Raw genomic sequence first — 14633 nt, 5'->3', positions numbered from 1 at the left:
CTTTGGCTTCTACTCTTTCAGTGACCTTGATTAGCTGCTGCAGGTTGGAGAATGAGGTTTTTGCAAAAATTGCCTTTGGTAGAAGGAAGTTGGTGGGTGTTAGCATCTGGGATACTGCCTAGAGTCTTGAGCTGTCTTCTCTTCACTGCTTGCTTTTGTCCCACCTAAGGAACCTCTGCTACCATAGGTAGTGGGCAGCTAAGCGAGGCTGGGAGATCAATTGGCAGAATCTATGTCAACTAGGAGCACATTGGCTAGCTTTCACTAATACTTTGCTAGGTTTCTCTCCTTTTATGACATCAAAATCCACAGTCGACCCATCTCCATAGCTACACAAAAACTTCCTGGGTTATTTTTTTCTTTATAGCTGCCCAGTGAACAAAGACATATTCTTTATTGTCATTCCTGATGATAAATCTGAAACCATATCAGACACTGAACCATTTGATAAGACGTGGATTGCTCACACCAAATTGTTTTTTTTTTTTTTTTTTTTTTTTTGGTTTTTGGGCCACACCCTGTGACGCTCAGGGGTTACTCCTGGCTATGCGCTCAGAAGTTGCTCCTGGCTTCTTGGGGGACCATATGGGATGCCGGGGGATCGAACCGCGGTCCGTCCTAGGCTAGCGCAGCAAGGCAGGCACCTTACCTCCAGCGCCACCGCCCAGCCCCTTACACCAAATTGTTTACCTGACTAAAGGCTTGGGGCACAGAGGTATCTCTGGTTGAGCCATTTTTCAGACTCTGCAGAGGTGGTAGCTAGCTCATCATACTTGGGAGCTGGTGGTCTCTCTAGTTTAGTGTTAGTAGTGAACAATAAAATATCAACACTGAGAAGGCCTTAATATCAAGAACTCATCACCACTGGGAAGGCACCTCTTTCCTCTTGGGGCATGTGTGCAGGAGAATCTCCAGGGAACCTGATACATACAGTTCAAAGATGTGGCTGGGAGGGAAATGGGAAATTGGTGGTGGAAAATGAAGGGATGATGTTGGAACATTGTATGATAAATTCAACGATCAAAACCTTTTTCTCTATATCTTATGCTAATTTAATTTATACATATACATATATTCATATACATATGGGGGTTTTATTCTTGAATATTTGATTCTTACTAATTGATCAAAGAGCTTATCTTTATTATAACACCAAGCAATTTTTATTGATATAGCTTAATAATATAATTTCAAATTAGGCAATTAGATGCCCCTGCATTTCTTTTTTAAATATTTACTTTATTTAAGCACTCTGGTTACAAAATTGTTCACATGGAGAGTATTATGATATTTATGGGGTAAAAGGAAAATAAAAGTATGTTAATAATATTAAGAAACAATAGGGGCCGGGCGGTGGCGCTGGAGGTAAGGTGCCTGCCTTGCCTGCGCTAACCTAGGACGGACCGCGGTTCGATCCCCCGGCGTCCCATATGGTCCCCCAAGAAGCCAGGAGCAACTTCTGAGCGCATAGCCAGGAGTAACCCCTGAGCCTCACAGGGTGTGGCCCCAAAACAAAACAAAACAAAAACAAAAAAAAAGAAACAATAAAGATGAGGGTCAGTCAGTCAGGAGGATCATCCATGGTAGGAATCTTGCCACAAAAAGCTATGAGTGCGGTTAGGGTAATGAAATGTCCACTATGACAATGATAGTTGGAGCTGATCACTCTGGGTAAGAACTGGGTGCTAAATTTTTATCTTTTATATATTATTTTTTCTTCATTTATTATTATTTTTATTTTTATTTACCTATCTACTTTTTGTCGATTTCTTTGTTTTGGTGTGGTTATTGAAGTTGTTGACCCCATTTATATTTATATTGTTTTTTTTCTTCTTTTCTTTTCTTTCTTTAGGTGCTCTGCCATGTTTTTTAACTCAAGACCATGGTTTTTTTTTGTGGTGCCTATCGTTATCACTGGAGTGCTCACTGGATATTTGACTCTTCTTTTTGTACTGTTGGGGTGTTTCACCTTCTTTTTCTCCTTCATCTCTCAAACCGACGATGAGAGCCTCTAGAAGGATTCCCCACATTTTTGGCATATTAGACTTTTACCCCAGTTTATTACTTTTCTCTTCTTCAAATAAAACCACATAACTTGAACTATGTAGTCCTTCCTCCCAGTTAGAGGGGGAAATAAGGGAGGCACCAAGACCAAGACTACTAAGTAGTAAGCTAGGTACAGAGGGGACCACAATTTCTCACAGCTCTGGGGGTGAGGGAGGAGGATATGGGAGGTAGGTTGAACACGGAGGTGTAGAGAGGACAAATCGGTGATGGGAACCCCCCTTATTTATGTAAATGTGAACCTGTAATATTATTGTCAACAATATGTAAACCACTATGATCAAAATAAAAATTATATTAAAAAAGAACTGGGTGCTGAAATGGGATAAAATGATATACATAGTACCCCTTTATTAACAATAGTACAAAAATAGTGTCAAAAATGGAAAATAGATAGAGTGAGATAAGTAAAACATCTGCCACAGAAGCAGCAGGGGTGGGGTGGGAGGGAAACTGGGGACATTGGTGTAGGGATATGTAGACTGATGAAGGATGATGTATATATATAATATGGCCAAACCTCTGCATTCCTTATTTTTCAGCCTTGAATTGAATATTTGTAATCTCTTCTGATTCCAAACAAACTGTATTATTGCCTTTTCTAAATGTTTGAAAAATGTGCCTGGATTTAGTTGGCGATTGCATTAAATTTATATAATAACTTTATAGGGACAAAAATTTTCGCACTATTGATTCTTCCAACCCATGTGTATGGAGTGGTTTTCCATTTTCTAAGGTCTTCTTCTATTTCTTAAATGACTTAAAGTAATCAGACTATAGATCTTCCATGTCTTTTAAGTTGATTTATTGGTATTTGATGGTTTGGGGTGCAATTTTAAATGGGATACACTTCTTGATCCTCAGATTTATTATTTTGTATAACAATGCCACCAATTTCTGTATATTGACTTTGTAGCTGGCTACTTTGCTGTATTTTTTTTGTTTGTTTCTAGGATCTTTTTCATGTTGTCTTCAAAGAGTGATACATACACCTCCCCCAATTTGGATTCCTTTGATTTACTTGCCTGATTGCTATAGCCAGGACTCCTAATACCAAATTGATTAAAACTGGAGACAATGAACATCCTTGCCTTTCTCCTATTTTAGGGGAATTCTTTTAATTTTCCAACAATAAGAATAATACTGGTGTAGGTTTGCTATAGACTGCCATTAATATTTTGAGAGAATTTCTATCCACTTTTATTTTGATTGATGTTTATCAGTGAATTTTTTTTAATTTAATTTTCTGGAAATGATATGTCTACTTTGAGGTGTATGTCTGTATGCCTCTCTTCCATTTCTTGCTTCAGAACCTGTATATTTTTGTTGAGTTTTAAACTGGTTGATGTATTGAGGGGCAACAGGGTCATGTTGAAATATACAACTGTTATTGTGTTACTATTGATGTCTTTTTTTCAATATATCAGCAATCATTTAAATATTTTTCTGGTTTCTCTTACAACAATTTTCTTAGTTAAGTGAACAATGAAACTGTGCTACCTTGAACTCATCCTATGGAAAGATTGAATAGTCTATAGTCTATATACTTGAGGGCCTTTCTGTCCCATATGTTAGTGAGTATGAACTTCTTCTTCTTCTTTTTTTTTTTTTTTGGTTTTTGGGCCACACCCGGCGGTGCTCAGGGGTTACTCCTGGCTATCTGCTCAGAAATAGCCCCTAGAAGGCATGGGGAACCATATGGGACACCGGGATTCTAACCAACCACCTTAAGTCCTGGGTTGGCTGCTTGCAAGGCAAACGCCGCTGTGCTATCTCTCCGGCCCCGAGTATGAACTTCTTAAATTTTAAAATATTTTTTGGTACTTTATGGGAGGAAAGAGTGCAACATAATGCTTCAGTTGGACTGAGCAGTAATTTAATGCTCCCATGATCTATAAGCTAAGTACCTTATTAGATTTTGACTCTGTTGATTGCTGAAGGCACACATACCTTGTGAAAAATTTAACTGCTTGCAACACTGAAGAAGTTCCTATGTCTATGAGTTCTGTGTATCTACAAAATAACAGAGTTTGTGTGATCGGTACACCAAATTTTTTTAGATTTTAAAATTTATTTAAACACCTTAATTTACAAGGTTATTTATGTACAGTTGCTTTTATTCACAGTTTTAAATTGTTCATACTTGAGTTTCAGCCAAATACTATCTAGCACCCTTCACTAGAGTACAGTGAATTTCTATTTCACCAAGGTCTATCTGACTTGACTGTATTATGATACAATTGTTTTTTCCTGTTCATTGTTGCTGTCAGTTGTTGTAGTATTAGAGTCCAATTGACTTGAACTGGACAGATATTGTGACTTCACATACCCCTTGAACAAGTTGATCTTCATTGCTATAAAGAAATTTTTTTATTATCTCGTACCAATTTGGGGATAGCTACTCAAGTTACTGTCTAAGGGGATTTTTTTTTCTCCTCTGAGGAATAGCTATAGATTCTTGAATGACAGCCGTGAGTTGATTTTTTTTTTTCAGTATGGTAACTCCAGCTGTAGGCTGAGGACAACTGCAACCTGTACACTAAATATTGCTAGTTACCAGTCTCTTCCTGACACATCTCATTCTTGGCACAATAAGCAAAATATATGGAGTCTTTGCTTTCATTATGTTCCATCATATCTTGAGAATTAAGTCTGGTGTAACTATGGAAGCTGACTAAGCAATTAAGTTACTATCTTATTAGATTCTATAAAAACTTAAGATTATTTAACTAAGTTTTGGTCAGGGGCAGATTCTAGGCAGTGATCTTGGTGGGCATAGCTCACCTCAAGAATAGTTGATTCTAGTTTTGTCCAACTGAAGTGAATAATTTGTTGAATTTAATGAGTACTGAGATTACATAAGTGTTCAAGTATAAAAATTAATTCTGTAAAGAAAAAGAATCTTAGATCATCATCAGGATTCTGGTAAATGGGATATGGCTTCAGTTCAGATAATGAACATGTCTGGTTTAGCTGACACTGAAATTCTACAGGTAGTGGCTCTGATATTGCTGCTTCTACCTTAGATCCAGAGTGTCAGGCAACCCAGCACGACCAGAAAGTCTCTTTTGACTTAGGGATGGTATAAAGTGAATGTTCTGTATTTCCTTTGTATTTAGGGATCCTATGCCATAGTTTAACATTGATGTCTAATATTGGCTTGTTGACTTCTTTACCTCTTTTGGTCTACTCATCCCTCTTCCCCTCACCCAGTCTGGGCTTGTGTGCAAATTAGTGTTCTTCAGAGTTGAGTTTCCCTGAAGGAAGGCTTGTTTTTACTCATGAATTTTCTGCAACCCCTACCCCTTTCAGCTCACTTTTTATAGATTCTTTGATTGATGACACAATAGCTCTCTACAGAATGTTCTTTGATCATAGTGTTCTCCAGGAAATTTTGGTTGATATAGTTTCTAGCATTAGTAACATAATATGGTAGTTGTGGAGTAGCAAGTGAGAAATGTTTGCAGTCTTTTGGAAGGACAGTTATTGGAAGTCTAAGGATATTGCAGAACAGTAAATTTTGGTGATTAATTTTGAGAAAAATACTTAATTGGAAGATTCTGGGTAGACAGCACTTGTCCTCTTAAAGATGAAGAGATTGGTTCCCATATGCCACTTTTCTGCTCTATTTTTGGTCAAGCCAAATGTTTGATATTCCTATGGAAAAAGACAAGTGTCTCAGGGGGTAGGTGCTTATTGTTCATTTAAAGTCTCAACAGAAAGTCCGTAATTGGTTCTCAGGGGCCTCTCTCCACTAAGCAATTGTTAGCCATCCCTTGTGATAAAGTTAAGGGTCTATAATGAAAGGACAAAAAATCTGGCAACTAGAAAAGAGGATGGAGAATAAAAGAACTTATAGCTCTGGCAAGTATTGTATGATAAGTATGATATTTCAAATAAATATTCAAAATTATATCATATTAACTGTTGGAGGGGGAGTTAAAGAGAAAATTTCAGCATTTTGAAGTATTCATCAAATCTTAGCAACTCATCAATTTTCTCTAGGATTTGGTATTTCAGGTGAGTTTCCTATTTATTTTTAATTTTTATTTATTTAATTCTAATTTTATATTTTATATCATCACCAAGGAAATTATAAAATTATTCATGATTGAGTTTCAGGCAAACAATACTTAAACACCAAACCTTTCAACAGTGTGCCTGTTCCCTTCTCTAATTCCCCCACCAGTTAGCTTTTACAAGAGGTGCTATTATTTTTTATATAAATGTTTTCACTGTGGGGCGGAGATATAGCACAGTGGCATTTGCCTTGCAAGCAGCCGATCCAGGACCTAAGGTGGTTGGTTCGAATCCCGGTGTCCATATGGTCCTCTGTGCCTGCCAGGAGCTATTTCTGAGCAGATAGCCAGGAGTAACCCCTGAGCACCAGGTGTGGCCCAAAAACAAAAAACAAAAACAAAAAAAAAACCCCAAACCCAAAATGTTTTCACTGTGGTTTATTGCTGATAGGGTTTCATCTATCAATAACCTTTTGAATCAAGGCTCTTAATTAAATGGTTTGAAAATTTTAGTTATTCAACTTTTAGTTATTCAACTTTTAATAAGTAAATGTATTAATATCTCCTAAAATTGATAGCTCATTTTAATTACCTCTGCCCTCTCAGAGTTATAGGATAGCATATTTTAGTAAATATTTATGAGAATAACTCCAGTTGAAATATATTTTGGCATAGAAATTCTCATATCAATGTTCTATATTAGCAATTTCTTTAAGTACTTTCTTTGGAGCAGCAAAACTGGAATATGCTTATATCCTTGTTGTCACTTTAAAGTTATTTTGTATACTTTATTCCTATTACCAAGTAAGTCCCAAAGAGAATAGCTGAGTTAACAGCAAAATTTCAAATTAATATTTATTGCTGTGGTCTGCTTACGAAAACATCATATTTATTTTATTGACAAAATATTTGAGAATGCATTTTCTTATTTTTAAAGATTAAATACGCTGCTATATATTATTTAATATATTTTTCTTGGAACATTTTGGAAAGACATTTTTTTTTTCAGAAAAAGTGATAGTACTGAGGGTTCTATGTTGTTTTTTTTCTTATATAGAGTTGAGTATGTAATTTTTTGAGAATATAGATTTATTCAGGAATATTTTCACTTACCCGTAAGTTAAATGAAATGAAATAAAATGAAAATTAGTTTTTAATCTCAAACTATTTCTGTATTTCTTGAAAACTTTTGCTTCTAAATTTTGATTTATTCCAGACTATCTTTAAAAAATAGTATTTCCTCTTGTTTTATTATCCATTTCTGTTTCTTTTTTTTCAATTTTTTTTTAAGTTTTGGACCATACCTGGCTCAGGAGTTATTCTTGGCTTTGCATTCAGAAATCACTCCTGGCAGGGTCAGAGGACCATATGGCATTCTGGGGATTAAATCGGGGTTGACTGTGTACAAGGCAAACACCCTACCAGATGTGCTATTGCTCCAGCCCATATCTAAGAAGAAAAAAATTTTATTCACATAACCCTTCTGTTAGTATGCTTTACTAGCTATACTATACTAGTATTATATATACATATATATATATTACTACTATACATAGTCTTCTGAAAACTTCGTCATCACACAAATGCACATACTTAAATTAGGTGTAAAATTTAGAAATAGTAACGAGAAATTTTAGGTGTTTTATTATATCTTGATCTCATTTTCTTTGAGATATCCATATATTTATATATAATATTTTCTTTCATTCTCAATCAAGCTATTATATTTTAACCACATCCTGGCCAAACTGGCATTGATCAACATTTGTACAATGTCATAATGAAGGTATTTGGTGCCTGATAATATGTCTGTTCTCTCTTTGTGATATTGAAATGAGTTTTCTCTATATATATTCTGTGTATGTGTTTTGGTTTCTGGGTTTTGCCAAGTCTTGTTGTGTCCTATAGATTTACTCTTAGAGATATAAACTTCTTACTACCAGCTTTTTACTGTTTTGCATTAGGCAGTCAATACAATTTTCTATTCTTAACATCCCCTGACTTGACTTTATTCCTATTTTGCAATCATAAAATTGGTCTTCCAAATTAGTTGAAATGACAAAGATTAAAAAATTTGTTATTGGGGCTGATATTATTATTATTATTATTATTATTATTATTGGAGAGATAGCACGGAGATTAGGCATTTGCCTTGAATGCAGAAGGAGGGTGGTTCAAATCCTGGCATCCCATATAGTCCCCCAAGCCTAACAGGAGCAATTTCTGAGCTTAGAGCCAAGAGTAACCCCTGAATGCTGCAGGGTGTGACACCAAAACCAAAAATATATAAATAAAAATATAAATAAATAAAAACCCTTTAAAACATGTTTTATTTGAACAAATTCATGAAATGATGACAAAAGACATGTAATTTTGTGAAAATTATAATTATTAAACTAATTTTTGTATATGATACCTTGTTATCTACTACAGCTATTTATGATCTCAGCTAGTTGCCATAAAAAATGAAGGACTAAACTTTATCAGCTGGAAGATGAATGAGCAGCATCTAGAGGACTGAAAAATCTGAGAATAAATTGCTAATAATTGTTCTGAGTCAATGTTGACACAGATTGGTGTAGTGGTAAGCTTTCTTATTATTTATCACTGGAGGTTTTTGTGAAACATCTCCTGAGATAATGCTGAAGAATTCAAACTATAAATTTGACTTGAACTAGATAAATAATTTAGAAAAAAAAAGTTGAACCATAGAGGAGCATTAAAGTCACATCACAAAAAACCACAGAAGGGTAAGGAAGTAGCTTTAGGTAAGGACAGGAGTAAGGGGATGTCATGGTTTCTAAATAGAAACTCCTTTCTTATCACCTTATATGAACTTTGATTATGAGAGGATGGATTTAAACATTAGGTATTTATCAAGATCATATTTATTTAGTATTTTGATGAATATTAAATATATAATCAAACAAATTATATATAAATTACAATAATAAAATAATAATACATATAACACATAATGATTATAAATATTTATTTTTAATATGAGTATTAAAATATACATTTTAACCTCTATCATAATGGAACTATCTGTCTTTTGTGGCTAAAGTGTAAAGAAAATAATGAAATCAAGACACCATACATTTTCACATGAATTCAGCTATACAGGGTTAACTCCTTCAGTTTTATTCCTTAAGATCTAGTTATTACAATACTACCTAATTTCATGTTTTACTAGGCTATCATAGTTTATTTTATTATTTTTAAAATAATATCTTTATTTAAGCACTTTTATTACAAACATGATTGTAGTTGGATTTCATTCATATAAAGTGCAGTCCTTCACCAGTGCAACATTCGTATCAGTAATGCTCCCAATCTCCCTCCTCCCCTCCAGCCTGTATTTGAGACAGGCATTCTACTTCTCCCATTGATGTCACCATAGGTGTCAGTATAGTTATTTCTCTAACTGCACACACCACTCTTTGTGGTGAGCTTCAGAATATTATGAAGGCTACCATAGTTTAAAAATACCTTTTGCTATCCCTTGTCTTCAAATTAATGAACTATCTCAGATATATGATAAAACAGGACCTCAGTTTCTGCTTCTGCTTCTCTGTCTTGCATTATGTGCACCAATTTTATCACTTAAAATGAATTTATTTGAATTAAACTTTACTACATATCTCTGTCTTGTTCCCCAATCTTGCTTATCTCTCTAACAGTCTGACATCTATGGTGGTTTTTTTTTTTTTTTAACTTACCATGGTTTTCCATTTACTTAAAACCTCTCACTTCTGATGAGGGCTGGAAGGTCCAGCTCACTATATGAAGCTCAGCACAAAGAGTGGTGAGTGTAGTTAGAGAAATAAGTACACTGACAACTAACATAACAACGTGAATGAATGAGGGAAGTTGATAGCCTGTCTCAAATACAGACAGCGGGGTGCGGGGTGCTGGGGGAGGCTGGTAGAGAGGTGGGAGATTTGGGGCATTGGTGATGGGAATGTTGCACTGGTGAAGGGGGGCTGTTCTTTGTACGACTGAAACCCAACTACAATCATGTTTGTAATTAAATTGTATAAACAAAGATTAAAGAAAGACATTAAGAAAATAAATAAAATCTCTCACTTCTGTACTTTACATTGTGTTATCAGTCACCAATCAGTTTGGAACTATTTCCTTCTAGTAGTCTATTTATAAAAGCTTGAATTCATTAACTTTATGAATATTACAGTTGTCTCTTCATGTTACTCTCTCCTTTACTGGTTGAATTTTAAACTAAAAATATTACGGTTCTGTGCCTTATAATACTGTCAGTGATGGTAACATTACCACACCCATCATGAAGTTTAAATGGCCTATTATAAAGCACCTGGAATAATAGTTTTTCTATGCTAAAAATTTAGCGCATAATTGTTTCAGAAATAAGAGGCTCCATTAGTAAAGGGATTTTTGGGGTCAATTTGAGCCTTACATCTTTTCTCTGGAGATTTAATGGTTGCAACATATGGGAGAATAGAAAGTAAAATTATATGTGAAAGAAAAATAATGGCTTCAAACAGAAGTACAAAATAGTATGTTCTGAAAATTTTCCTACATACTGGTGTGTCTTTGTGTGTTCCATTTTGCCTGAAAAATACTTGCTATTTACAATTATCCTTCAAAATATCTTCTTCAGGGGTGTTTCTTGGTACTCCTTCCCCCAAGGCACCTAGATACTGCTCAAATTATAACTGTCTGATATAAATTTTGAGTGATCCAATAAAGTTAATAATAAATGCTATAATTTTTTTTTGTTTTTTCGGGCCACACCCTTTTGACGCTCAGGGGTTACTCCTGGCTATGCGCTCAGAAATTGCCCCTGGTTTGGGGGGACCATATGGGATGCTGGAGGATCGAACCGTGGTCCTTTCCTTGGCTAGCGCTAGCAAGGCAGACACCTTACCTCTAGCGCCACCTCGCCGGCCCCTTAAATAAATGATATAATTTGTCAAAAATAATAATATAATTAAAGCATTAAAACATCATAAAATAATAAGATAATATTAATAATAATATAATTTGATAAGAAAATTTATAGAATAGAAATACATGTCGAGAGAGGTTGCAAATTTATTGATAGAATAATAAAGGAATACATAAAGTTTCCAAGGAGCAATTGAAATTTTATTTATTAGCAGAAGCATAAAAAGAGAGCATATGAAGATAAAACAGACCTGATAGAAAAAGCTTCGGTTTAGGCAGAATTTTCAAAGGTAATTATGGTCAGGAAAAGTTTTTTTTTAAATAAAAAATTACTTTATTTAAAAACTGTAGTTTACAAATATGTTCATAATGCAATTTTTCCCCCACAAGGTTTGTTCATGATTAAGTTTTAGTCATACAGTATATAATCTTTACCAGTGCACATTTCCCACCACTGATTTTAGTTTCCCTCTGCCCTTCCCATGCCCTCTTTCTTACCTGACTCTGTGGCAGTGAAGATATTTTTCTTCTCTTTCTCTCTTTCTTTATTTTTTCCCTTTTATAATCTGTGCTTTGCAATATTGTTACTGTAGGGGTTCCATGCATATCACTTTATCACCTTTCAGCACCGTTTTTGTCCAGAGTTATCATTTCAAATTATCATTGTCGCAGTGGTTCTTTCTCTGCCCTAACTGCACTCTCCCACTAGTTGTGGCAAGTTTCCTTCTATAGATTGGTTTCTCCTGGTCCTCACCTCTAGTCCTACAGTCTAGCATCAGTAAGCTGATAAAAGGGGACTGTCCCTTTTATATAAGACCCTAATCATAATTGGTTGGCTGAGCCTATACCCACATCCCCACTCCCCAAGATTGGTGGTGGAGAGTTGGTTTGCAGTTTGAAGAGACAGTTGAAGGAGCAAGTGGATTTGAACTGTTTCTACCCCTGGCTGCAGCTTTTCTCCTTGAATTGTACAGACCTTTAGCTACTTTTGGCTGTATCCTTTTATTTTACCTGGCCCTCAATCTGACTTACCCTGGTCCCAAATCCATCTCTCTCTTCCTCGTTCTCTCCCTCCTAGCCTAGTTGTTTGTCATAGGCCCCTGGACTTCTCTAATAAACAAGACTTGGATACTTGTCAGAGTCTTGCCAGCAAGGCCCCATGGACAGCAGCAGTGTGGGCCCAATCTCTGGCTTTTCAGCTCTGATATTCCTCTCTATTGTCTTAATAGACTATCTTTTATTTTTTTATCTCACAAATCAGCGAGATCATTCTATGTCAATCCCACTCCCTCTGACTCATTTCACTCAGCATAATTTAAGTTTGTTTTTATTGTACTTATTTTAAACTATCTATATTGATTAAACTTACTTTGGACCACCAATATTAGGAATATCTAATTACATTTTAATTTTTATTTATATACTTTTGTTTTTTAGGCCACACATGATGTGGTACTCAGGAGTTACTCCTGGCTCTACACTCGGGAATTTCTCATGATGGTGCTCAGGGGACTATATGTGATGCTGCAGATCAAACCCACTGTACTACTTCTCTGGTCTTATTTAATGGCCATTTTTAGTACATTACATAGGTACTTGTGAAGATGTGTATGGCCAATTTTACAGATTAATCTGGTGAAATATAGTATGTTAAAGAGAGGTTGAATTTATATGGCAAAGGGTCTTGCAAAACATAACATTGTTTTTGAATAAACTCACAATAAAGGTATACAAGGAAGTTGGAAATTGGGGAAGCAGTGAGCAGCTAAAAGGGAAGTAAGATGAGGACTTGTGTGTTTCTTGTGAAGACTCACTTTTATCTTTTTCCATTTTAGCTTTTTCCATTTCTCCCTTAATCAGTGCCAGGCTGACAGCAGATGATTCACATGGAAATTATCTCCATAGAAAACCAAACCATTACTGAATTTGTTCTTCTTGGCTTCTATGACATAAATGAACTCCATCTCCTTTTCTTTATTGTATTCACTATTATCTATGTCTTTATCATAATAGGAAATATGCTGATCATCGTGGCTGTGGTTAGTTCCCAGAGACTCCATACACCCATGTATTTCTTCCTAGCTAACCTGTCTTTCTTGGAAATTCTTTATACTTCCACAGTGGTACCAAAAATGCTGGAGGGCTTCTTGCAGGAGGCAGCCATTTCTGTGGCTGGTTGCTTGCTGCAGTTCTTTATATTTGGTTCTCTAGCAACAGCTGAATGTTTCCTGTTAGCTGTCATGGCCTATGATCGTTACCTAGCAATTTGCTGCCCACTGCACTACACACTCTTGATGGGACCCAGGTGGTGTTTGGTGTTGGTGGCCATAGCCTGGTTTTCTGGATTCATGGTAGATGGATTAGTTGTGGCTCTCATGGTCCAACTGAGATTTTGTGGCCCTAATCGCATAGACCACTTTTATTGTGACTTCATGCCTTTAATAAACTTGGCTTGCTCAGACCCCACCGTTGCCCAGATGACAACATTCATTCTCTCTGTGGTCTGCCTCAGTGTTCCCTTTGGACTGATTTTGACATCTTATGCTCGGATTGTGCTAGCTGTGCTGAAAGTTCCTGCTGGGGCTAGCAGGAGAAAGGCTTTCTCAACATGTTCTTCACATTTAGCTGTAGTGTCCACATTTTATGGAACACTCATGGTCTTGTATATTGCGCCTTCTGCTGTACATTCCCAGCTTCTCTCCAAGATCTTTGCTTTGCTCTACACAGTAGTCACCCCTTTATTCAACCCTGTGATCTACACTCTGAGGAATAAGGAGGTTCACCAGGCACTACAGAAGCTTCTCCACAGTAAGCAAAGTGAAATACTTGATTGAAGGAAGATGGCAGTGAAGACTTATTTTATTTGGACATTGTAGTTTTTTTCTTTTTTAAAAATTTTTATTCTTAACACTCAGACTGAATCCTCTCCCTCTACCCTTTCCGGAGGAAAGGGAGAACAATCATCAATGGCAAAAGGCAAGTCGCAGAAGCGACACCTAGAGCCGGCTTCACGCTCAGGAGAGGACGCTCTGGCACCTCCTCGTGGCTTCGGGTTCTCTACAGGATCAGAGAAACTTCTTTAGTCACATACTATAGAAATGATCCCTGAAAGTATAGTCTTGGACATTGTATTTTCAAAGACACTGGTCAGGAATTTTCCAGTTGTGGTTGAGGAGAAACGATTTTTGTTATAATATTTCTCTTTGTGAAACCATTTATACTTACTCTATAATGACAGCATAATATAGCTATAATTTTAAGTGATAACCTGAAAAACTACTTTTGCTTCTTTATTAAATGGATATATTTTATATGCAATATTGATATGTTAAATAGTAGTACACAAATATTTTAGAAATACTGACTGTTTTGTATGCATGTTTATTACAAAAGTTAAAGGATTTACAAAATGTCTCTTTAATATTACTTCATTCTTTATTTCTTTTCTTTTTTTCTTTTTGGGCCACACCCGTTTGATGCTCAGGGGCTACCTGAGCCCCTGGCTTGGGGGGACCATATGGGACGCCGGGGGATCGAAGCACGGTCCGTTCCTTGACTAGCGCTTGCAAGGCAGACACCTTACCTCTAGCGCCACCTCGCTGGCCCCCATTCTTTATTTCATAG

The 14633-nt window shown here is 36.0% G+C and overlaps 1 protein-coding gene and 1 non-coding gene across 2 annotated transcripts; one reads left to right on the top strand and one right to left on the bottom strand.

Annotated features, from left to right (window-relative positions):
• The first annotated feature begins 12895 nt into the window (after window positions 1-12895).
• On the top strand, window positions 12896-13843 carry LOC125996463 (olfactory receptor 11A1). Its single transcript, XM_049765414.1, has one exon. The coding sequence runs from the start codon at window positions 12896-12898 to the stop codon at window positions 13841-13843; it is 948 nt and encodes a 315-aa protein (XP_049621371.1).
• A 72-nt stretch (window positions 13844-13915) lies between these two features.
• Window positions 13916-14130, bottom strand: LOC125996621 (small nucleolar RNA U3). Its single transcript, XR_007491307.1, has one exon. It is a non-coding gene; the product is annotated as a small nucleolar RNA U3 (small nucleolar RNA).
• Window positions 14131-14633: the final 503 nt, after the last annotated feature.

The sequence above is a fragment of the Suncus etruscus genome, chromosome 18 (genome assembly GCF_024139225.1).
Source record: "Suncus etruscus isolate mSunEtr1 chromosome 18, mSunEtr1.pri.cur, whole genome shotgun sequence".
NCBI classification, from domain to species: domain Eukaryota; kingdom Metazoa; phylum Chordata; class Mammalia; order Eulipotyphla; family Soricidae; genus Suncus; species Suncus etruscus.
Note: the sequence above shows the minus strand (reverse complement) of the source record. Positions and strands in the feature narration are given on the sequence as shown.

Excerpts from the sequence above, each read along its gene's own strand:
- LOC125996463 (XM_049765414.1), top strand. The coding sequence starts at position 12,896 with ATGGAAATTATCTCCATAGAAAACCAAACCATTACTGAATTTGTTCTT.